Genomic DNA, 22,788 nt, shown 5'->3' on the forward strand with positions numbered 1-22,788 from the left:
GCCAGGCGGCAATAATAAAACAGACGCGAGCCCTGCTGGCAGGGGAATGGCTGACAGCCGGGCCTCTCTCTTCCCACATGCTACTCCACAGCTAAGCTCCTATTTTTATGGCAATTACAATGTCCGAAGAGGGGGAGGAAGCAGCGATGGAGAGGAAGAGAGTGGGTATAAGGACCACTTGTTGCTGTTGGGAGCGGGGTGCAGCTGATGGGGTTTTAATGAAGCAGAGCGGGCGATGCCAGCTGGGTGCCCTGGCGGAGGGGGCCCCCCCGCACCCAGCACTGGCCTCCACCCCCCCCCCGGAGCACCGTCAGATCTGGCTCCACACCCCAGGACCCGTCTTCTCCTGGACCCGAGTCCTTTCCTGGACCTGAGTTCTCATTGGCTTCTGTCTCCTGACACCCCACGAGGACACCCCTGGGGGGGTGCAGGGAGCAGGGTCCCTGCCCGAGTCCCCATGCCGGGCAGCTTGCCTCCAGGGGGACCTCAGCCATCAGAGAGCTAACGGGCTGGCATCCTGGGGCCACCCCCACCACAGGTGGGCCCTGTCCGGGGATGGAGACGTGGGGCCAGGGGACACTTGCTCCAGTCTAGTGGTGAAGTGAGGTATCCCACCCAGCCCCTACAGCATGCCAGGCACTCATCCGGTTTCCTCCCTCCTCCCACAGGGCATACCGTGGGAACCAAGGCTGGGAGAAGCGGTCCATGGATTTTACCCTGGTCCATTTTGTAAGCAGCCACAGAACTGGCCTCGAGGGGCTGCCCATGCCACACACCTAGGGGCCCTCCGGCCCCAGTCTGGCCTCCCTCCCCAAGGGCAGCTGCACTCTCTCGACGGGTGATCACTCAAGACAGCAGGGAGAGGGAGTCTGGGATGGGGCCACACACAGGCAGCTACCAGCAGGGCCTGAGGAAGCATCCAAACAGCAACTTGCAAAATAAATAAATAAGCCCAAAAGGTGAGCTTCTGAAGCACACAAAGACTCTGAGGAGGGAGAGGAAGAGAAGGCCAGAGGCTGCAGGGGCCCTCGGGTGGCTTTGGCTCTGTTAGCTCCGACCGGGAGGGTGCCTCAGTCACCAGCTTCCTTGAGGTGGAGAATAGCCCCAAGCCTGACCCACCTCCTGGCTCTGCACAGGCTGTTCCCATGGAACCACACACCCTTCCCCACTGATGGCCCTGTACCCTACAGTCAAGAAACCCCAAATCAGGAAGGGCCCCTGCCTCAGCCACCTCAGGCCCCAAAAGGGCTCAGTTTACCACAAGAAGGACAAGAAGGAGGAACGCTCAACCATCCCATCCCCAGCTCCTGCAAACACTATACACAGCAGGCCCCATCCTGCAGGTCAGAGCAGCCCTCCCAGAGTAGCCACAGCAATGAACACAGGAGCTGCATTTCTTCAGGGTTTACTCTTTTTTTTTTTTTTTTTTAATTTTTATTTATTTATGATAGTCACACAGAGAGAGAGAGAGGGGCAGAGACATAGGCAGAAGGAGAAGCAGGCTCCATGCACCGGGAGCCCGATGTGGGATTCGATCCCGGGTCTCCAGGATCGCGCCCTGGGCCAAAGGCAGGCGCCAAACCGCTGCGCCACCCAGGGATCCCTGGGTTTACTCTTATAAATCTTGGACATTGTACTATCTCCTCCCAAACTCACAGCAACCCTAGGAGGCGGGTCCTAGTGGACTCTTATTCCCATTATACAGACAAGAAAACTGAGGCCTAGAGGGTAAGTGACTGGCTTAAGGTCCCACAGCCTGCAGCCTATGGAACAGAGACCCATAGCCAGGCCAGCACCTCCCGCCACAGTGCCCTGAGATGGGGCCGTCTGGGAAGTGGGGGGTGAGGAGGCAGAGTTAAGCTTTGGACCCTCTTTCAGGCCATGTTACATCCTACAGACCACCCCACACTGGGGCCAGGCCAGGCCTCAACCAGGAGTCAGGTCTGGGAGAAGGTATGAGCCCACCTGGGGGTCTGGAGAGAACAGATTTAACCCAACACCCCTATGAACAGCATTGGCTGCACAGAGCTGGGTGTGGAGAGGAAGGAAGGGGCCCTAGTGCCTGGGAAGGGTCCATGGTGTCCATGTGCTACATCCAGACCCCTTCATCTTGTAGGGACACAGGGTACCATCCATTTCATGGGCAGGCAAGCCACAGCCTCTGGAGAGGCCTGAAGCTGGCTGGGCACCCCCTTGCCAAGGCGCTGGCAGATTATTCTGGTAGAGCAAGCCAAGGGCTGCAGATACAGCCCTTTTCATGCTTGGCCAATTTAATGGTCTCCATTAATTTCAAAACACACACATTCCCACAAGCTCCAGCCTCGTCAGCTCAGTGCTCAGGGTGGAGAGCGGACAGGCAGGCGCGCAGGTGCAGGTGCTTAGGCCAGTCGGACTCAAGGACAGGGAGGAGCTGCTCGGCAGGGGGCGGGTGAGCAGCAGAGGCCTAACTGCTGCCTCCTGACCTTGGGTCTGTCGTGACGGGGAGAAGAAAGACAAGGAGAAAGGGCCCAGTTCTGGGAATCAGGAAGGTCTGCTTTGCCACCTTCCTGCTGTGTGACCCTGAGCAGGTCACTGTCCCCTTCTGGCTTCAGACACTCTCCCTGTCCAAGCTGGGAAATGCCTTGAGGGCATGTACCGGGCCCTATGGAGCCTTGTATCCCCAGAGCCTCACAATGAGCCAGGAACCTCACAAGCAGCCTGCACTGGGTACCACTATTCTCACCTGTAAAATGCATCAGCCTCCTTTGGGCCCCGGCATCTATGACCAATCATGAGGGGCAGAGTGGGGTCTTGGCTGGGACAGGAGGAGGAGACCCAGATGGGGTCACTGGCACATCCAGTCCCTCCTTCTGTCTGACTCGCTCTCAGAGGCATTCAAACAATCATTTATTCAACAAACTTTCATTGAAACCCAGGCCATAGGGTCACTGGGTCCAGGTCCATGGCCCACCTTCGTGTTCCCTGTGGAAGGATGGGAAGGATCCAGCTAATACACAGGAAACTTGGGAGAAGACCTTGGGGTAGAGGGACCTTTCCAGGGTCCCTGAGTCCTGCCCACAGCCAAGCTCAGCTTGCTGGACCAGGCCCTGTGAGCCCTCAAGGGAATCTCAATAATTCAGGAGGGATCCATCATTTATGAATTTATGTAACCGCTTCTCGACCTTGTGGAAATGAGCCGCCCTCCTCCTACAGCGGTGGAAATTAGGCCTTAGCACCATCCCAGGTGTTCTGGGGAGGGTGCCAACTGGACCCCAGGCCTCCCAGCTGGCCTTCCAATCCTCTCTGCCCCTCACCCCCAGACTAGAAGCAGAGGGAGCTTCTAAGGAAGGAGGAGCTTCTAAGCATCCCCCTTAAATTCCAAGTCTGAAAGGTGAGGGTTTGATTCCTGGCTCAGCCGTTTCCCAGCATTAGGGCCCCATGTGGGCCTCAATCTCTTCATCTGTAAAATGGGGGAAATACTAGTATCTACTTCAGAAGTGAGGCAAAGTTGGGGGCAGCCCTTGGCCCAGAGGCAGCACTGAATAACAAGCTGCCCCCGCTTCAGAGCAGGTGCTCCATTGGGTGAGCCGAGGGCAGGGGCTGAGCAACAGGTCCACCAGGCAAGCCACAGGGGCTCGAGCCCATCACAGGGCTTCATGGGGCCAAGAAACCCAGACTGAGATGTCAGGACCATCTTTTCTGCACTGACCACCCCCTGCACCAAACACCCAACCCTCCTATAGGCAGGGCAGAAGACAACATACCTATTCTTCGACCAGAAAAGAAAAGGAACAAAGACAAGGTTATTTCCATCCACCCTCAAAAATACAAGGATTTGGGATCCCTGGGTGGCGCAGCGGTTTGGCGCCTGCCTTTGGCCCAGGGCGCGATCCTGGAGATCCGGGATCGAATCCCACATCGGGCTCCTGGTGCATGGAGCCTGCTTCTCCCTCTGCCTGTGTCTCTGCCTCTCTCTCTCTCTCTGTGACTATCATAAATAAATAAAAAAATTAGGGATCCCTGGGTGGCGCAGCGGTTTGGCGCCTGCCTTTGGCCCAGGGCGCGATCCCGGAGACCCGGGATCGAATCCCACATCAGGTTCCCGGTGCATGGAGCCTGCTTCTCCCTCTGCCTGTGTCTCTGCCTCTCTCTCTCTCTCTCTGTGTGACTATCATAAATAAATAAAAAAAATTAAGAAAAAAAAAATTAAAAAAAAAAATTAAAAAATTAAAAAAAAAATTTAAAAAAAAATTTAAAAAAAAAAAAAATACAAGGATTTCCTGGAAGCTTTAGGGTCTGGCAAATCTCCCCTCCCAGCAGCACTACCAGTTAGCTGTGTGGCCTTAAGCAAGTTGCTTCACATCTCTGAACCTCAATTTCACCATTGACACCGTGGGCTAATATAGTAACACCAAGAGGCCAGGGGAGGTGTCATGGGATGTGCATATAGCCCAGATCTGGAGGGAGACGCTCGCTCAGGACTGGCCATGGCTCATTCCAAGCCCCTCAGAGCTTCCCCCAAGTAGCGTCCCCCTCCACAGCCTGCCCTGCTTCACCCTTTCCTGCCAGGGCTCTCCGTCTCTGCCCCTAGAACGCCACCTCCCAGCTTCTGATTCAGCACCCCCGTTTTTAATTAGAGATTTATTTATTTTAGAGAGAGAGTGCATGTGAGGGGGGGCAGAGGGAGAGAAAGAGAGAGAATCTCAAGCTGACTCCCCACTAAGTGCAAAGCCTAATGCAGGGCCCCCCCAAGATCATGACCTGAGCTGAAATCGAGTTGGCTCCCCAACCAACCATACTACCCAGGCACCCCTACACACACACACACACGCCTTTTTAAAAAAGATTTATTTATTTATTGGAGAAAGAGAGAGAGAGAGAGATACAGAGACAGCACTCCCTTCTCAGCACAAGCACTGCCTCTACTTTGCCTCCTCCAGGCAGCCTTCCAGATTACCTCCCACCCCTGCAGCCAGGACTCCCAGCCCTCACAAACTTTCTTATCCCTTTCTATTCATGGGTCTCACCTCACATTTGGGATTATAGAGTGTGTTTTTTGTAGCCCAGGGCCTATACCAATGCCTGGTGCAACAACAGGCCTGCTGCATAGTCTGCAGAATGAAGGAAAGACCGTGCGTGAGTTCAAATTCCAACTGTCACCTGCCAAGACTGGCGGTCTGATCACGGAAAATGGGGATCACAGCCCTGCCTGCCTCAAGGATGCCTCGAGGCCAGTGCCACAGGGTGGGCGCTGAGTGGTGGTGGGTCCTCACCGTGTGCCCCCAGGGGCCCTGGGCCCAGCAAGGGCCCAGCCGCCCGCAGGCTGCCCCACACTCGCCCTCCCTGCTCACTGCGGAGAAGTGGCTGCCGTCGGAGGCAGCCGGCAAGCCTCAGCAAACACATTTAAATCTGAAGTGACAGATAAAGCGATTTACGGCGACAGTTTAGCGTCAGATCACTTCCCACAAGGCAGCCGGCGTCCCTCAGCCCCTCCTGCCTGCTAGTCCATCAAGGCGGTCTCTAAATCACTGACTCTGAGCAGTGGCCCAGGGCCTGCTGGGGCTGGGCTCCTTGGAGCCCCTGGCAGTGGAAGGGATGAAGGACGACGGGGCTGGCTCGAGAGGAGGAGGGGGCACTTAACAGCTGGCAGATTTTCACAAATCAAAAACCCAAGACTTAAGGAAACAGAGCGCCACTTCATGCCTTATTTTAAATAAATAAGCAGCTGAAAAGCACCCAGCGAGGCCAGCTTGTGGCTGTGACACAGCTTCCCACCCGCTCTGCGCATCCTGGCCCGCGGGCCTAGGCCCCTCAAAGGCCTCACTGACCTGCGTTGCCTCCTGCCACCTCCTGGCAGAATTAATTGGTCCCTGTGGTGTCGCATGGCACTTTGTTCAGACCTTGCTTCCAGGGCTTTGTCACATTATATTCTACTTAGCTGCTCTCGCTCTTGACTTCCTGATAACAATTTACTCAGGGCTCGTTTTGTGCCAGGCCCTGGGCCCAGCACTGGATGGGCCTGAACTCATGTCATCCTCACGCCCACCCTGGGTGGGGCCAGGGATGGTCCATTTTTCAGATGAGTAAACAGAGGCTTGGAGCCTCCTAGCCAGAGGACCCTGGGCTACCAGCAGGAAGACTGGGATTCCAATCAGCTCCTGGCTTCTGTGCCCACAGCCCTGACTTGCCGACCTGGGACGGCTTTGAAGTGGAAGATTCCTTCTGTCTGCACAAAACATCACATTCATCCCTGCTCTGTCCCATTATGCCCTGAAGGCCAAAGCTGGCAGCTGGGCCCCGGGGCTGGCCAAGAATAGGGGTGTTTCTTTCTACCGGGACATTTCCTGCCCGGGACTCGGCTGTCTGCCGAAAACTAGGGACCTGCAGGCACAGGCCTGGTGAGCTGGGAGCTTCAAGGGCAAGAAAGTGACCCAGTCAAGGTCACCCCTCTCTATGGCAATGAGATGATATGGCAATGCCTCTATGGCATTCCACAGCTGAAGCACCTCCCCCAATACCACCCCTGTAAAGACTCCCAGACCTGAGCTTTCTCTGGAGGAAATGCTAGGCACAGTGTTCCCAGACACAGCCTGGGTAATCGGAGGCCAACCTGCAGCAGCAGGCACTGCCCCTAGGAATCTTCTGCTCCAGAATGGGGGCCTGCAGGGGCTCCCTGGTTTATCTTGCCAGCATGGCAGCCCAATTTAATTAAGATGGATGCAGCATGCCCCCGTGGGTAGGAGCCATGGCTGGCTACCAGATGGTGGGAGCCTGAGACTCCCTGGGTACTGCCAGAGCAAGCAGCCTCAGCAGCAGCCTGTGAACACAGAACCAAGGAAGGCCTAAGGCTGCCTGCATGGCACCTAGGTGCCTGGGGGGTCTGATCCTGGCCCTGTGACCTCTAGCCCTGCCACCCACCTGCCAGGCATTCCCCCACTGGACTCCGTGCCCCAGCATACTCCGTGCCCTCCACATACTATACAACACACTTCCTTTTTTTTTTTTTTTAAAGATTTTATTTATTTATTCATGAGAGACACAGAGAGAGAGAGAGGCAGAGACACAGGCAGAGGGAGAAGCAGGCTCCATGCAGGGAGCCCGACGTGGGACTCAAACCGGGACTCCAGGATCATGCTCTGGGCCGAAGGCGGCGCTAAACCACTGAGCCACCCAGGCTGCCCCACACACCTCCCATCACAACACATACACATCCCACATACATCTACCATCACAGACACCACACACAGTACACACGTGCTCCAATCACATCTCAAATACCAACACAGTGGGATCAAAGCAGGCCTGGCCTTCAAAAGCCAGAGGACCGGTTGGCAAACAGTCTGATTGCCCAAAGTCTTGAGAAAGGCCACGGGCAGGAGGGAGGGAAGGGATGTTGGGGAGGGAAGGAGGCGGGCAGGCATGGAGGGCACCTGGCCCCTGCCATCCCCAAGGATCCCCCGGGGCCTCTGAGGGGGGTGGGAAGGGAGCCTGCAGCCAGACTGGAGACACCCCTACCTCCCAGCTCTTCGGCATGGTGGGAGTTGTAAGGATTCCAACCCCTTTCCCTCACAGGTCCCTCCCAGCTCCCCTGCCATGGTTCCTGCAGCTGGAGCAAGGCCCAGCCAGCAATGGCACCTTCCCTGGCCCCGCCGCCATCTGGCCATAGGGACAAAATGAGACACCCACACAAACAAAATCCAGAAAGTCTAAAGTTGACCTTAAGTCCCCAGCCCAGTCCTACCACACCACTCCCCACGGGACCAACACTGCCCTAAGCTTCAAAAATGAAAATTTAAAAATCCCCACCCTGCTATAATTGCTCGCTCCTCTTCCCCATTGTGGTGGCTCCACGGTCGGCACTGAGAAGCAATTATTCATGGCTAATGATTATAATCAAGTCAAATAGAATTTAATGGACACGTATTCTCTTCCTGCTTGAAACTTTACATATGAATTAAGCACATATGGGTTTCACGAGGCACAGACCAGACTAATGCAGCCCAAAAAGCCCCACGTTGCCTCGACTTTTATTCTGCTAATAAACAGGCTGATTGACGGCGTCACCAGGCTTGGAAACAGCGAACTCTGCTGCCCCCTGGTGGGCGGCCGGCAGGTGCTGAGCCAAGGCTGTTGGGGGTGGGGGTCCCCAGGGAGGAGGCCCAAGGATCCGCGCTGTGGGGCTCCAGGCCAAGGCCACCAAGGACCCCTGAGGTCTGACCAGTGGCAATGCCGCCAGAACACTGGTAACAGGAAAACGCAGGGAGGGAGGCCCTGGAGGGGAAGCCAGCTCTGTGTGGGACCCCCATGTCCGGGGCCTCCCTCAGCCATTCCCTAGGCTTCCACACAGGTTCTCAGTCCTCCCTGCTGTGAGACTCTAGAAAAAGGAGATATCCCAGGAAAACCCACCAAGAGGGTTTGGGTAAACTGAGGCAAGCAGGGAGAGCTGAAAGCTGCTCCTCTGCAGGAGGCACCCAGCATCCCTTGGCATTCCTGGGACAGGGTTGATACCCAGAGAGATGACAGTGAGATCAGTTCTAGCATCCACAACAGAGGCAGGTGATGAGGACTTGGTTCATGCCAGGTGCTGCGTGAGCATCACTGTTCATGAGCTTAGGTCCCTAATGCCCCCAACAACCCAGCAGGTGGGTTTTCTATCACCCCCACCAGGTGGAAGATGAGACAGGAGCCAGGGCACGTACATGCAGAACAGGAGTCCCCAGAGAGATGCAGCAAGCTCCCACCCCCAACCTCATGCCGTTGAACGCAGCCAGGACCAAAGTGCTCTTCTGAGAGTGAGAGGGGCTGACAGCCGCTGTACTCAGGAATCTGGCCAGGTGCGGAGACACTTCAGAAAAGCCATGGATCACACCCACAGCCCCACACGCAGCCTCCTGAGCCCCCGCCCTGCTCCTGCTGCATCCCACCAACACCCTACCTTAGTCTCCGCACCTCCCTCCTCGCCTGTCAGCTACCAATCCAGCTGGGAAGCAGCTGATAAGATGCCCCACTTTTCCCTCGGGCCACTTTGTAGCTCATCAAGGAAAGTATGTCAGGGATCCTCTCATACCGTTGCCCATGACTGACCACAGGCCACAGGCACGCAGCAGAGCAGCCCCACAGACATGCAGGACAGAACCCTCAGCCATGGCTCCAAGGCTTAGTCCTTCCACCCAGACCAGCCCCTCCTGGGCTCAGGCAGCAAGAAGGCTCTTCTATTCCAGGCCACCATGACATCTGCCAACCCAGCATGACTTGTCTTAACCCCATATCTCCCCAGATGGACTCACAGGTCTGCTGGCACCCCCTGTCCTAGTGGCCCCGAGAGAAACACAGCAGACACACCAGCAGAAACCCAAAGGGGACCAAGCTCCCTCTGCCCTCAGTTGGAACTCCTGTCTTTGTGTCACTGGTCACCTGTGCACTGAGACAGACAATGTAGGGGAACAGGGACTCCTGTGTGACTACAAAAACAGGCAGAGAGACACGTAGAGCAATGCCACGGCCAGAAACGCAACCCAAACCCCAACAAGCAGGCCTGGGGCAAGCCGAGTGGCTACATCTTCCCAGGTCCCAAGAGTCCAGCCCCTTATCAATAAGAGTGTCAGCAGCCACATCCCAGGGGCACTCAGGGACACCACTCCCTGGCCAGAAAGTGGGGTCAGACATGATGGCCGCAAGCCCAAGGGCAAGGTGGAGGAGATCTGAGATGTTCCAGGGTGGGGTGGGTGCCTGAGACTGCTGTGGTGAGGAGGTGGCAGTGCACTGAGGTTTCCTAGGACCCAGGAAAAGAGGCTCTGCCTGTGTGTCCAAACCTTTCTGTAAGGAAGCTCCTCCCAGTGAAGCTTGGTAAACAGGTGAATCCAGGCTGGGATTCTGCCCCGCCATGGGTTCTTGTCCCATGAACCACCTGAGACCACCTGTGTACCAGGCAGACTTGAGTGTCCCTTGACACCCCCCTCCTGACCTCCGCCAGACAACCATAGCCCAGGAGGACACCAACCACCCTCCTGCCTCCTACCCCCAGGAGGGGAGAGAACCAGGAGGCTCCTCCACTCATCACAATAACCTGCCAAGCCAGCTAGAGCCACAGCAGGAAGCTGAGCACGCGGCACAAGGGCCTCTGCCCCCACCTTTCCCCTGACAAGCTTCCATCACCTGCTGCAGGTAGGAAGGGGGCTCAGCAGGCAGGAAAGCCGTGGTCGGGCGTCTGCAGCCCCTGAGGTCAGACCACCCTATTCTGGCCTCCGCCTTCCTGGCAGGGCAGCCCGGCGCAATTCCAGCCAAGCCCTCTCCCTTCCCAGCTGCTAATGGGTCTCAGAGCCGCAAGGCAGCTCGGCCAAGGTGCCCCCGACACAGCAGGTCAGGGTTTCAAGGGAAAGGAGTCCGGGCCGCCGACACACTGGGTTCCCGTGGCGCCAGCAAGCCATCCTCATCCAGCCACCCGAGTCTCACTGGAGCCAGATGGCGTCCACCCATGCCTGCCACAGCAGACTGGAGCAAAGGTGACGAGGCGGCCACCCAGGTCCCTGGCTCGGGCCAGCCAGAAGCCCCCACTCACCAGCATTGACAATGGCGTCCACCTCCAGCTTAGTGATGTCGCCTCGAAACAGGGAGATCTTCTCGTTGAGCTGCTTATCCTTCTTGTACTTTGGCTCCTCCACCTTTGCAGTCGCCCCTGGATAAGCAGAGGCCGAGGGGCCGAGGTCAGAGAGAGGCCCTCACTCAGGTGACCCACCAGTGCCTCCAGCACCCCCACCACCTCCAGAGGCAGGTGACTGATGAACTGTACCGGCCGTCCACAATGATCAAGCACCTCTCCTGCGAAGCATACACATGGTCCCCTTGAATCTTCTCGAGGTTAAACACAGGTACAGCATTAATGTCATCCATTCCCATTTTACAGATGTGGAAACTGAGGCCTAGGCAGGTTGAGTGACTTGCCCTGCGTGATGGGTTGCCAGGCCTGCAGTTCGCAGGGCCTGGACATTCACTGACCGCCCCACTGCAGGCCACTGGACCACGGCTTCAAATCCCAGCTCCCGGCAACTGTGTGGTCGTGACTCCGGAGCTCAGTCTCCCCATAGTACAATGGTGATAAAAACTGAACCCTTTTCAGACCATGTTCATAATTAAAGCCCCCCTCCCCCCAGCAAGCACCCAGTGGGTGCTGCTGCCATTCTCGGCACAGCCGGTACGATGCCGCCAAGACATGGGTCGGGGTTTGAAGAGGCCACCCGCCACATCGCCAGCTGCACCTGCCTGGTGCGGGGCTTACCTTTCGCCATCTCCTTCCACGTTGGGATCTTCTTCAGCCTGATGAAGTCCCTGCAGAAGTAATGTTCCTCCCGTTGCTTGTCAGTCAGGCCCTTCAGAAAGGCTACAGGGGCAGGATGGGGCAGGCAGGTAGGAGCGTCAAGGCAGGCAGGGAGAAGAGCGGTCCAGGGGCTTCCCCCACCCTCTGTTCCTCTCCCCTCCTCACCACAACGCTCACCTCATCCAAGGATGCAAACCAGCCCTATTCATCCATCCTTCCCGCAGGCACACGAGGAGGTGAGAACCAGGAGGTCCCTAGACCATCCTGTCCATCCTGCCCTGCCCTTTTTGTTCTGGAGGGGACCTGAGGCCCAGGGAGAGAGAGGGCCTCTCCCAGCTACCGCAGACCTGAGTTCAGAATCCCGCTCTGCCACATTCCGGCTGTGTCCACACCTCTGGCTCCCTGATTTCTTCATGTATAGAATGAGGATTAATTAAGAGGCCCCTTGCAGAATAATTTCAAGCATATTGGATGCACGTAAGGAGAGCAGGTTGGTGGCACTGGACGAGCTATATTCTCAGTTACATCCTCAATAGGGTATATTATCACCATGGTTATTTGTAGGCAGCAGGACACAGGGTACAAGGCAAACATCCTCAAAGAGCCAAGGAACCAACTAGATCCCTGTTCACAGCACCTCCACCCCCAGCACGGCAGAGAGCTCCCCACAGACGATGTCCACTGGCTTCTTCCAGTGTGCACCGAGGGAGCAAGCCCCTAGGATTGTCCCCATCCTACAGATGAGGAAATGGAGATCCCTGGGAGGCTAGGAAGCCACACCTGGTCACACAGCTGGTGAGTGGGAAGCCAGGCCCCCTTCTGCTCACAGGCTCTGGGTCCACCCAGCCTGGTTTCCCTGCTCTGGCTCTGCTCCCTGGGCCTGGTTTTCCCTTTGGGTGGAACCAGGCCCAGGAGGAGCGCGGAACCCCCTCTCAAGGCTTCCCAGGAGCACAGTGGTCCAGGTTCCTGGCTCGTGGGCTCCCTCTGCCGGCCCGAGGCCACCAGGCGCCCAGGCTCCCAGCCGGGCCTTGCTCCCCTGGACTACATGCTCCCCAGATGGAGCGGCCCTCACTGACCACCTATTGAGGGGTGGGCAACAAACAGCAAAGGTCACACTCAAGGAACTCAAAAAGCACCAGAAAATGTGCAGAGGTGGGGGGGGGGGCAATTAGGGAAGGTGAGAGGAGAGGCAGGGCTTGCCTCCTGGAGCCTTCTATGGAAAAGGCCTCAAAGAGCAGGTGTTCAAGAGACAGGTGGGTTGTCCACACATGCCTTTTGCCCTGCAGAAGTCAACCATCCAAAGCCTCTGTCCCTCAAGGATGTATGAGGAGCAGGGAAAGGGCCCAGCTCATGGTCCAGCTCAGTATTATGGCTGGGATGATCATAAAAGGCTGCTAGCGCCCCCCAAATCTGCTTCAACTGTGGCTTGAGCCAGAACTACACTTTCTGGCAGCCACTTCCCACTCTTTCCCACACACGCCCACAATGTGCAAGTCCTGCATATGGTACAAGGACGTAGGGGCCCTTGGGAACCTACAATCCGCCACAGGAGACACTGCCTGAGCAGGTGTTCCACAACCAAGCCAGCCATCCAAGCTCCGAGGACGTTCAGGGGGTGGGAGAGGAGGCAGCAGGAACGCCCATCCAGGGGCTTAAGAGAGAAATGGGAGGTAGGCAGCGTAGGCAAGGGCGGTTCACCACATGAACAGTATGTTAGAGGTCCTGGGTGGGTGAAATTCAGGGTGTGGGGCGGAAGGCAGGCACAGGGGGAGAGACACTGTGAGGAGATGGGGCCATCGTGGAGCCACCAAGTCTGTTAAGAACTCACGTCATCCCAGGGGCACCTGAAGCAGATTAAAAATGCTTTCACGGGGGCACCTGGGTGACTCAGTCAGTTAAGCATCTGCTTTTGGCTTAGATCATGATCTTGGGGGGTCCTGGGATGAAGCCCCAAGTCAGGCTTCCTGCTTTTCCCTCTCCCTCTATGCTCTCTCTCAAATAAATAAATAAATAAATAAAATATTTTAAAAATAAAAATAAATGGGGCACCTGGGTGGCTCAGTTGGTTAAATGTCTGCCTTCAGCTCAGGTCATGGTTTCAGGGTCCTGGAATCCAGCCCCACATCAGGCTCCCTGCTCAGTGGGGAGTCTGCTTCTCCTCCCTCTGCCCTTCCTCCCCACTTGTGCACTCACTCACTCTTTCTCAAATGATTTTTTTAAATCTTTTTATTTTTTTTTTTTAAGATTTATTCATGAGAGACACACACACAGAGAGAGAGAGAGAGAGAGGCAGAGACACAGGCAGAGGGAGAAGCAGGCTCCATGCAGGAAGCCCGAAACGGGACTCGATCCCGGGTCTCCATCACACCCTGGGCTGAAGGCGGCACCAAACTGCTGAGCCACCTGGGCTGCCCTAAAAATCTTTTTAAAAAGAAGAGTTAGCTCTTCTACAAGAATAAAAATTTTTAAAAAGTAATGCTTTCACCAAATTCATACAACTCAATACCAACAAAACAAACAAACCAATTAAAAACTGGGCGGGGTGGGGGGGCACACCTGGGTGGCTTAGTAGTTGAGCGTTCGCCTTTGGCTCAGGTCGTGATCCTGGGGTCCTGGGATCCAGTCCCACATCAGGCTCCCTGCAAGGAGCCTGCTTCTCCCTCTGCCTATGTCTCTGCCTCTCACTTTCTGTGTCCTTCATGAATAAATAAATAAAATCTTTAAAAAATGGGCGAGGATCTGAATAGACAATTTTCAAAGAAGATGGCCAACAGGCACATGAAAAGATACTCGACAGCACTCATCATGAGGGAAATGCAAATCAAAGCCACAATGAGCTACCACTCACACCTGTCAGAGTGGCTAAAATAAAAAAAGACAAGAAATAGGATGTGGAGAAAAGGGAACTTTGTGCACTGCTGGTGGGGATGTACATAGGTGCTGCCCCTGTGGAAAACAATACGGCAGGTCCTCAAAAAGTTAAAAATAGAAATACCAGGGGCACCTGGCTGGCTCAGTGAGTGGAGCATTTGACTCTTCATCTCAGGGTTGTGAGTTCAAGCCCCACATTGAGTGTAGAGATGAAAGAGAGAAAGAAAGAGGAAGGAAGGAAGGAAGGAAGGAAGGAAGGAAGGAAGGAAGGAAGGAAAGAAGGAAGGAAGGAAGGAAGGAAGGCCGGCCAGCCATATGATCCAGTAATTCCACTTCTGAGTATTTACCCAAAGAAAATGAAAGCACTAATTCAAAATTCAAAAAGATACTAATACTAATACTAATTTAAAAAGATACATGCACTCCTATGTTCACTAAAGTGTTATTTCCAATCGCTAAGATATGGAAGCAACCAAAGAGGCCATCAATAGATGAATGGATAAAGAAGAGGTGGGAGAGGGGATCCCTGGGTGGCGCAGCAGTTTGGCGCCTGCCTTTGGCCCAGGGCGCGATCCTGGAGACCCGGGATCGAACCCCACGTCGGGCTCCCGGTGCATGGAGCCTGCTTCTCCCTCTGCCTATGTCTCTGCCTCTCTCTCTCTCTCTCTCTGTGACTATCATAAATAAATAAAAATTAAAAAAAAATTTTTTAAAGAAGAGGTGGGAGATACACACGATGAAATATTACTCAGCCATAAAGAAGAATGAAACCTTGCCATTTGCCGCAACGTGGATGAAGCTAGAAAATGCTATGCTAAGTGAAATAAGTCAGATAGAAAATGACAAAAGCCACATGAGCTTACTTACATGTAGAATCTAAAAAACAAAACAAAAACAGCCTGATAAGTTCAGAGAACACATTGGTAGTTGCCAGAGAGCAAAGGGCGGTGGGGATGGGCAAAATAGGTGCAGGGGACTAAGGGACACATCCTTTAATAAGGTATGAGAAGTCACCTAGAAGCATATGTTTACATCAAGCCATTCATTGCATGTAACTATACCCTTAATGTCAATGCCCAAAATAAATAAAATAAATGTAAAAATAATAATAATAATAATAAGGTATGAGAAGTACTGCATAGGGAATACAGTCAATAATACTGTAATACCAACGGGTGGTGACAGATGGTGACTATGCTTGTAACATATACGAATGTCAAATCGCTACATCGTACACCTAAAACGAATATTGTATGCCAGCTATACTTGCATTAAAAATAAATAAATAAATTTTGGGGTGACTCAGTTGGTTAAGTGCCTGCCTTCAGCTCGGGTCATTATTCTGGGGTCCTGGGATTGAGCCCCACATTGGGGCTCCCCGCTCACCAGGGAGTCTTGCTCCTCCCCTCCCCTGTTCATGCTCTTTCTCAAATAAAGAAAATCTTTAAAAATTATAATAAATAAATAATTTTTAAAAGATTTTATTCATTCATGAGAGACACACAGAGAGGCAGAGAGAGAAACAGCCTCCACACAGGGAGCCAATATGGGATTCAATCCCAGGACCCCGGGATCACGAACTGAGCCAAAGGCAGACACTCAACGGCTGAGCCACTCAGGTATCCCAAATAAAGAACTTTAAAAAATGTTTTCACCAGATATAGATTAACTATTCCCCCAACTCTCAGCAGTGGCATTTTCATTCTAAGAGGCTAGGATATCACACTGTGGATGGTCCCCAGTGTGGATGGTCCCCTCTGTCACTAGCGTGTCCTGATGCTCACAGCCCATCTCCCTTCTCCCCCCTTCAAAAGCCTACCCTCCCCATTGGACACACGACCCCATGCACAAGCTAAGTAACAGGCCACAGGCTCCCACTTAACCACTCCTTTTTCTGTGTGTTGGGGGAGGGTATTGGTCTTTGGAAAGAGCTGAAGTGCTTCTCCAAGTCTTGGCTACCTATCCTTTTCTGCAAAGTGGGGGTAAAGAAAGCTCCCTCCTGCTCTAAAGGAGAAGCAGAACAAGCTTAGCTGGATACATAGCAAAGCACTCGGCCGCTGGTGGACAGTACCACTGAGCAAAGATCAAACAGGGAGGGGAGGCCAGGCTCCTTCCAGCCTCTGCCTCTCCCCGGCCGTCTGAGCGCAGAGCAGTCAGTTCCTAAGTATCTACTGAGCACCCACCAGGCACCAATCCTGGAGGTGGGAGGCAAGGTGAAGTCCTAGGGCCAGAGCAAGCAGACAGGAGGCCAGGACAGCTTCCCTGAGGAGGGACGGTAACTTCTCTCTGGTCTGCCCCAGGGGCTGCAAATGGCTGGAGAAAATCGCATCACCAAACAGAAGGCTCCCTCTACATTCCTGATCTCCTCCAGCTGGGACGCTGCCTCTCCTGCCAGCTGGGAAACTGCCCCCCACCCGCCCACCGCCACCCCCCACCGTCCCCCACTGGCCCTCCATCCCCCACTGGCCTTCCGTCCCTCAGCCCAGGCTGCTGGCTCACCTAGAGGACTCACTCCTACAGCTCCTCCACTGGACTGTCTTATCTGCCCTCAAACACCCTCTGGAGTCCCCTCCTGTCTCAAGGTCATAAAGCCTTCCTGAACCATGCACTCCATGCCCTGCAGCTGTGGCCTCATCTCTGTCTTCCTCCTCCACTGCCCCCACTTCCTCCCTCCTGTGCTCCCCTAAGCCCTCCCCAGTCTTGCCCACCTCTGTACAAGGCCAGAGACACCACATGGGCCCCATGACCCCAAGGTGGGCCCTTCTGTCCTCTCTTGTGCACTCAGCACCCCCCACCCCAACTTCCCCCCCAGGACCCAACCTCTCCTGGATCCCACCCCACTCATGGGTGGGATCTCCTATCTCCTTGATGCCTCTTCTTTTCCTTAGTCTATATCCTTACACATTCTAAACCCTCTTTCAGCTCACGGTCTGGTCTGGGGCTATACCTCCAGCTCCTCAGCTCTCTGCTAAGCATCAAGCATCAGATCCCCAAGGTCTGTGGCCTACCCTCATCCTCAAACTCCTCATGTGCAAATCTGAACTTCTGACTCCTTCCTCCCAAACACGGTTTTCTCTCCTTCATGCTTCCCCTTCTCAATGAACAGTCCCAGACTCTGCTAGGACCCCATAAGGTGGGGGAGGGGTCCTTTCTCTTAGTCCCCTGGTCCATCCATCTGCAGGCTGTTAGATTTATCCCCACAATACCCCCAAAGCCAAGCCCTCTGCTCACCCCTGCCAGGGACCAAGCCACTATCATTGCTCCCTAGCACCACCCAGCAGTCCTCTACTCCTGGTGGACTCCCCAGTCCACCCGATCATCTGTTCCTCACACAGCAACCCAGGAATCTTAGACACAGAATTCTATTTAAAGCTCAGCTCAAAGTCCAAGTCCTTACCAAGGCCCACGTGACAGCCCTGCCTCTCCCCCTAACCTCCTCTACTGCTCCCTGCCCACAACACTATATTCTGCCTCCCACACCTCTGCAGTCCATGCAGATCAATTACCTTTCAGTTCCTCCCACCACCAGACTGTCTCCTGCCTCAGGGCCTTTGTACCTGCAGGCCCTCGGCCTGACCTTCCTTTATAAGCCCCTCCCAGCTGCCTTCCCCACTCCACAGAGCAGCCCCTCCCCTACTGGCTATGCTTTATTCCTGTACTTGACCTTGGCCACTTGGGGATCTGTGGTATTTATGCTGGATTCCCACCATCTGGCACAGTGCATGGCATGTGTAAGCCTCCATGGGCATCTGTGGGAGGAATCGATAAATGAGCCGAGACCTGAATGTTGAGTGCATATTTGCTAAGAGAACAGTCGTCCAGGTGGAGAAGACAATATATGAAAAAGCTCTGAGGCAGGAGAGAGCATTTGGGTGAGTGGGTGAGGAAATGGATAGAAATCTAGAAGGGCTGGACCAGAGAGCAAAGGCCAGGCTGTGGCAGTCCCCTCCCCTCAGCTTGTCTCCCATCAGAGGAACAGAGACTCTGGAAGGAATGTGCTGGTCCAGGCCGCTACTATGGTTTTGATTCCTCTTGCTCCTTGGTCCCACTAGGTTTGGGCTTATGAGCTCCTGACATCACGTTCATGGGCAGGTCACTCTGTGCCTCAGTTTCCTCATCTCTAGTTAAGGGACTAGGCAGGCTCACCTGCCTAGGTCCTGGGGTGAAGGGACTGTCAGAATACCCAGACGCTGCCAAGGGCAAGACACACAGCGGATACGCAGTCCTTCCTGCGAGTGAGCGGAGACCCCGAGTGCAAAGTGAAACAAGACCAAGCTGGGGAGAGGGCTTTCTATTCCAAGTTGGAGGCATAAGTAGGTAGAGGAGCTTTTTGAATTGAATACGGGTGCCCATATTTGTCATCTTGCACAGTTGAGACCAGAGGTAGGTCCCCTAAGAGGCCCCGGCACACCCAGGTGTGGGTCCTCCCAGCCAGATGAACCCAGGGCCGGGAAGTGAACATGCCTGCCGAGGTGCTGCGGGGACGTCAGCCAGCACGCAGGCCAATTCTACAGGGCTCCTGTGTACTGAGTTCCTCTGGCTGGGTAAGCCCCAGGCACCCCATGGGATGAGTCTGGGGAGCCTGGAAATGGCTAGAGTCCCCTAGCAGATGCCACCACCTTGCTTTCCAGAAGCAACAGGTATGCTGTGGCCACAGGCAAGCCAGGAGGGGACCCTACCCAAGGCTCTCTCCTGTGCTGTCCTGCCCAGCATCCGAGAGCTGGTCTGAGGGACCCACAGCCTGCACGGACCCCTCTCACCAGCAAAGCCCAAAAGACGGCTCCACTTTCCAGAGAAGGAAGATAGCCAGGACTCCTGGCTCTGCCACCAGCCAACTAGGCGCTGACCTTGGAGACATCTGTCAGCCTGTCCCTTCCAGTTCATGGTCCCCGGCCACACACCTCCTGAAGCTAGCATGTGGGGCACCTTGTCCTCATCTCCAGAGTGAGGCTGCAGCCTGATTGACCCCTGAGGAACTACACACTGCCCGGGCCTCTGATTTATGGGGAAGGAGAAGCCAATTATGATTCTCCCTGGCTCCAAGGAACCAAGGGTCATCCTCATTGCCTTGGCTCCATCTGTCAGCTAGGCCCCATGCATTTATAACATTTTCTACCTCCTTTTGCCAGAAGGACAGATGCAGACTTAAAGCACAAGCGAGTTTTATTTTTCTATAAAAGATGCATAACATACGTTTTAATTTTCTTTCTTTTTTGGAGAGGCAAGAGAATTTCACAGCTCAGTGAGACAGGTGTTGTAAAAAGATGTTTGCAGTAAATTTTGATGGGGAGGCCTGACCCTGGACGAAGCTCTCAGCAGCTCCCGGGCATGAAAACTGAGCTGGAGGAAGCTGGCTGCACCAGAGCCATAAAGTGCAGTGGGTGAATGGGAATTCAATGATGTGTTTTAAGAAGTGTCTTTATGGCACTTTGCTAGATGGTGTTCAGAAAGGTGAGGGCAGGCTGGCACGGAGGGAGGCTCCTCTTCTGGAGAAGGCCACGTGGACAGGGCTGACAACGGCAGGGCCCTGGGAACACAGCGGCATGGGCATTAATCACCGGGGCTCAATGTCCCCTGAGAGCTGGGTCTTGTCAAAGTCTGTGGCACAAGCAATGGGAAGACAGAGCATGGGGCACCTGGGCCCCCTTGCCTCTGCCCATGCTGGGATACCAAGGCTGCTTCCCCAAGAGACCGGTAGGGGAAGACTCCCCAGTTCCCAGGTGAGCCTGCAAATTTCCCCGTTTCGGGAATCCAATCAAAGAAATCATCCGCTCTGCATGAAAGCCCAAGAGGGATGAACTTAGTCCTCATCTCTGCCCAGTGCAAAGGGGAGGCTGGAACACTGGAGCTCTAGCTTGTAGCACCAGGGAGAGGAGACATGGCTCAGAATATGCAGGTCATTAGCTCCAGCATTTGAGACCATGAGGGAGACAAGTTTACACAAGCCCAGTGCTGCTGTGGCCAAACCAGTGCAGAGAGGAGATAGACCCAAGCAGTGACAACAGAGGGGGTCACTGGGGACCCTTTATACGCCGTGGACCCTTTTTATACACCACCGGGTACAAAATGGTTTCTGATGCGATCCTTGCACAACCTACAAATCAGGTCCTGTTGGTCCCATTTCACAGATGTGGAAATTGAGGTCAGGGAGCAGGGAAGCAGCGGTGCTGGGGCTGGCCCATGTCTGATGGCACCAATTGCCCATCCTCTTCTTAGCAGCTCTGCCCCCACTGAAGGTCAGGAGGGTCTGTGGCACCCCTCCTGTGGTGACATAGTCCCTAGATGCCTGCAATGCCCAACTGCCTTTAGGGTATGATTATTTCCACAGTCTTGTGATAAATAGGCACCACCTCTGGGGATAATGAGGCTCCCCATTACTAAGGCAACTAGAGAAATAATCCTCTGGGCGGTAAAATCGGATACCACAGAGATCTCCCCAAAGGACTGACTGTCTTTCTAGCCAGGAAGATCCAGCCTGGTGGTATTTACTTACCCAGAGGGAGAATGGGTCTACAGAGGTGGCCAGTCACCTTAGGAAGGAGAAAGGAAATGCCCAGAGTAAGGCAGAATTTGGCCGTGTGTCCAGAGGACGCACTGGGCCAGGAGCTGAGGCAGCCTGCACCCAGGGCCCGGAGCAGGCAGTCAACAGTGCATAAAGACTGAACGACTGAGCAATCACCCAAGGAAGGGGATTCTTGGTAGGTAGGTCCACCCCTTGCAGGGAAGCTTGTCCAGCCTGCCCAGGGCAGTGAGATCAGCTTCCAAAATCTTTCAACCAGCTCCCTAGCTGAGAACACATGCTGCTGAGTGAACCTAGGACTATGATATGGCTTCTGTGTGGCTTTTCCACAGGGAGAAGAGGCCCTGCCTAGACACCCTTTCCAGACCTGCTGCTATCATATTTCCCACCATGAGCTGCACATCAACCTTCTGACCTACATCAGGCTCTTGTGAGTTTGGTTACTGTGCACCAGGCTTTGAGAGAGGATCATCCCAAGCACATACAGGTATTTGGAAAGCACATGTCCATCGAAGACATGTACAGGAATAATCAGAGCAGCTTTATTCCCAACAGCCCCAAAGTGGAGAACTAAATACTCATCAACAGGAGAACGAGTACACAAAATGTGGTACGGCCACACCGTGGAACACTACACAGCCATAAAGAGCAAACTGGGGGCTCCTGGGTGGCTCAGTCAGTCAGGCACCTGCCTAAGGCTCAGGTAATGATCCCAGGGTCCTGGGATGGAGCCCCGCATCAGGCTCCCTGCTCAGTGGGGAGCCTGCTTCTCCTTCTTTTTTTTTTTTTTTTTTTAAAGAGATTTTATTTATTTATTCATGAGACAGAGAAAGAGAGAGGCAGAGACACAGGCAGAGGGAGAAGCAAGCCCCATGCAAGGGCCGGACATGGGACTCGATCCTGGGACTCCAGGATCATGCCCTGGGCTGAAGGAGGCGCTAAACCTCCGAGCCACCCAGGCTGCCCTCTCCTTCTCCTTCTGCCTGCAGTTCCCCCTGCTTGTGCTCTCTCTCAAATAAATAAAACCTTAAAAAAAAAAAAAAAAAAAAAAACCAAACTGTATACCCAGTAATGTGCATGAACCACACAACTATAAGTAACAGAGCTGTATGCCTCTGTTTGTATGAAGTTCGAGGAATAGTAAGAGGTACTGACTGCAAAGGGGCTCAAAGGAACCTTCTGGGGTGATGGCAACCTATTGACCACAGTTGGATATTTACATAAAAATAAAAATATACTGACTGGGGCAGCCCTGGTGGCTCAACGGTTTAGCGCCGCCTTCAGTCCAGGGCATGATCCTGGAGACCAGGGATCAAGTCCCACATCAGGCTCCCTGCATGGAGCCCGCTTCTCTCTCTGCCTGTGTCTCTGCCTCTCTCTCTCTCTCTGTGTCTCTCATGAATAAATAAATAAAATTATATATATATATATATATATATATATATATATTATATACTGACTGTACGCCTAAGGTGTGTATGCTTAGCAAACTTCACTGTACACCGTAACTCAGCTCAAAGTGAAAACCAAACATAATGAAGAAAATTATATGGAGGTCTTCAAGGATCAAAGCTTAGTCCCCAATCAGAAGCAGAGTCCAGGGACGCCTGGGTGGCTCAGTGGTTGAGCATCTGCCTTTGGTTCACGGCATGATCCCGAGGTCCTGGAATCGAGTTCCTCAACAGCCTCCCTGCAGGGAACCTGATTCTCCCTCTACTCATGTCTCTGCCTCTCTCTCTCTATGCCTCTCATGAATAAATAAAAAATATTTTTAAAAAATAAAAGAGAAGCAGAGTCCAGCTAAGGTAGCTAGCTCCTCAGTGTGGTGACTTTAAAAATATGCCCCAAATTCTTTGATCCTCTTCCCTTCCAAAGGTAGAGACTAATTTCCCTCCCTTTGAATGTGGACCAGACACCAGGACTCCATTCTAAGCCCCAGAATAAAGCAGAAGAGATGGTGTGGGACTTTAAAAACTAGGTCACAGAAAGGCACTGTGGCTTCTGGCTTGGTCTTTTCATGTTCCCTCTCTTGGGGCACAAGCTCTGGGGGAAACCAGCTGCCATGTTGTAAGGACACTCAAGCAGCCCTGCAGAGAGACCTCCA

At 54.0% G+C, this 22,788-nt stretch overlaps 1 protein-coding gene across 1 annotated transcript in view; it reads right to left on the bottom strand.

Moving 5' to 3' along the window:
* The window catches only part of MACROD1 (mono-ADP ribosylhydrolase 1), a 150,887-nt gene that overhangs the window by 125,426 nt on the left and 2,673 nt on the right, over window positions 1-22,788 (bottom strand). Inside the window, 2 exon segments of the mRNA XM_077862154.1 lie at window positions 10,538-10,654; window positions 11,255-11,356. Coding sequence (XP_077718280.1) covers window positions 10,538-10,654; window positions 11,255-11,356 — 219 coding nt within the window.

This window comes from Canis aureus, chromosome 21, assembly GCF_053574225.1.
Source record: "Canis aureus isolate CA01 chromosome 21, VMU_Caureus_v.1.0, whole genome shotgun sequence".
Classification (NCBI taxonomy): domain Eukaryota; kingdom Metazoa; phylum Chordata; class Mammalia; order Carnivora; family Canidae; genus Canis; species Canis aureus.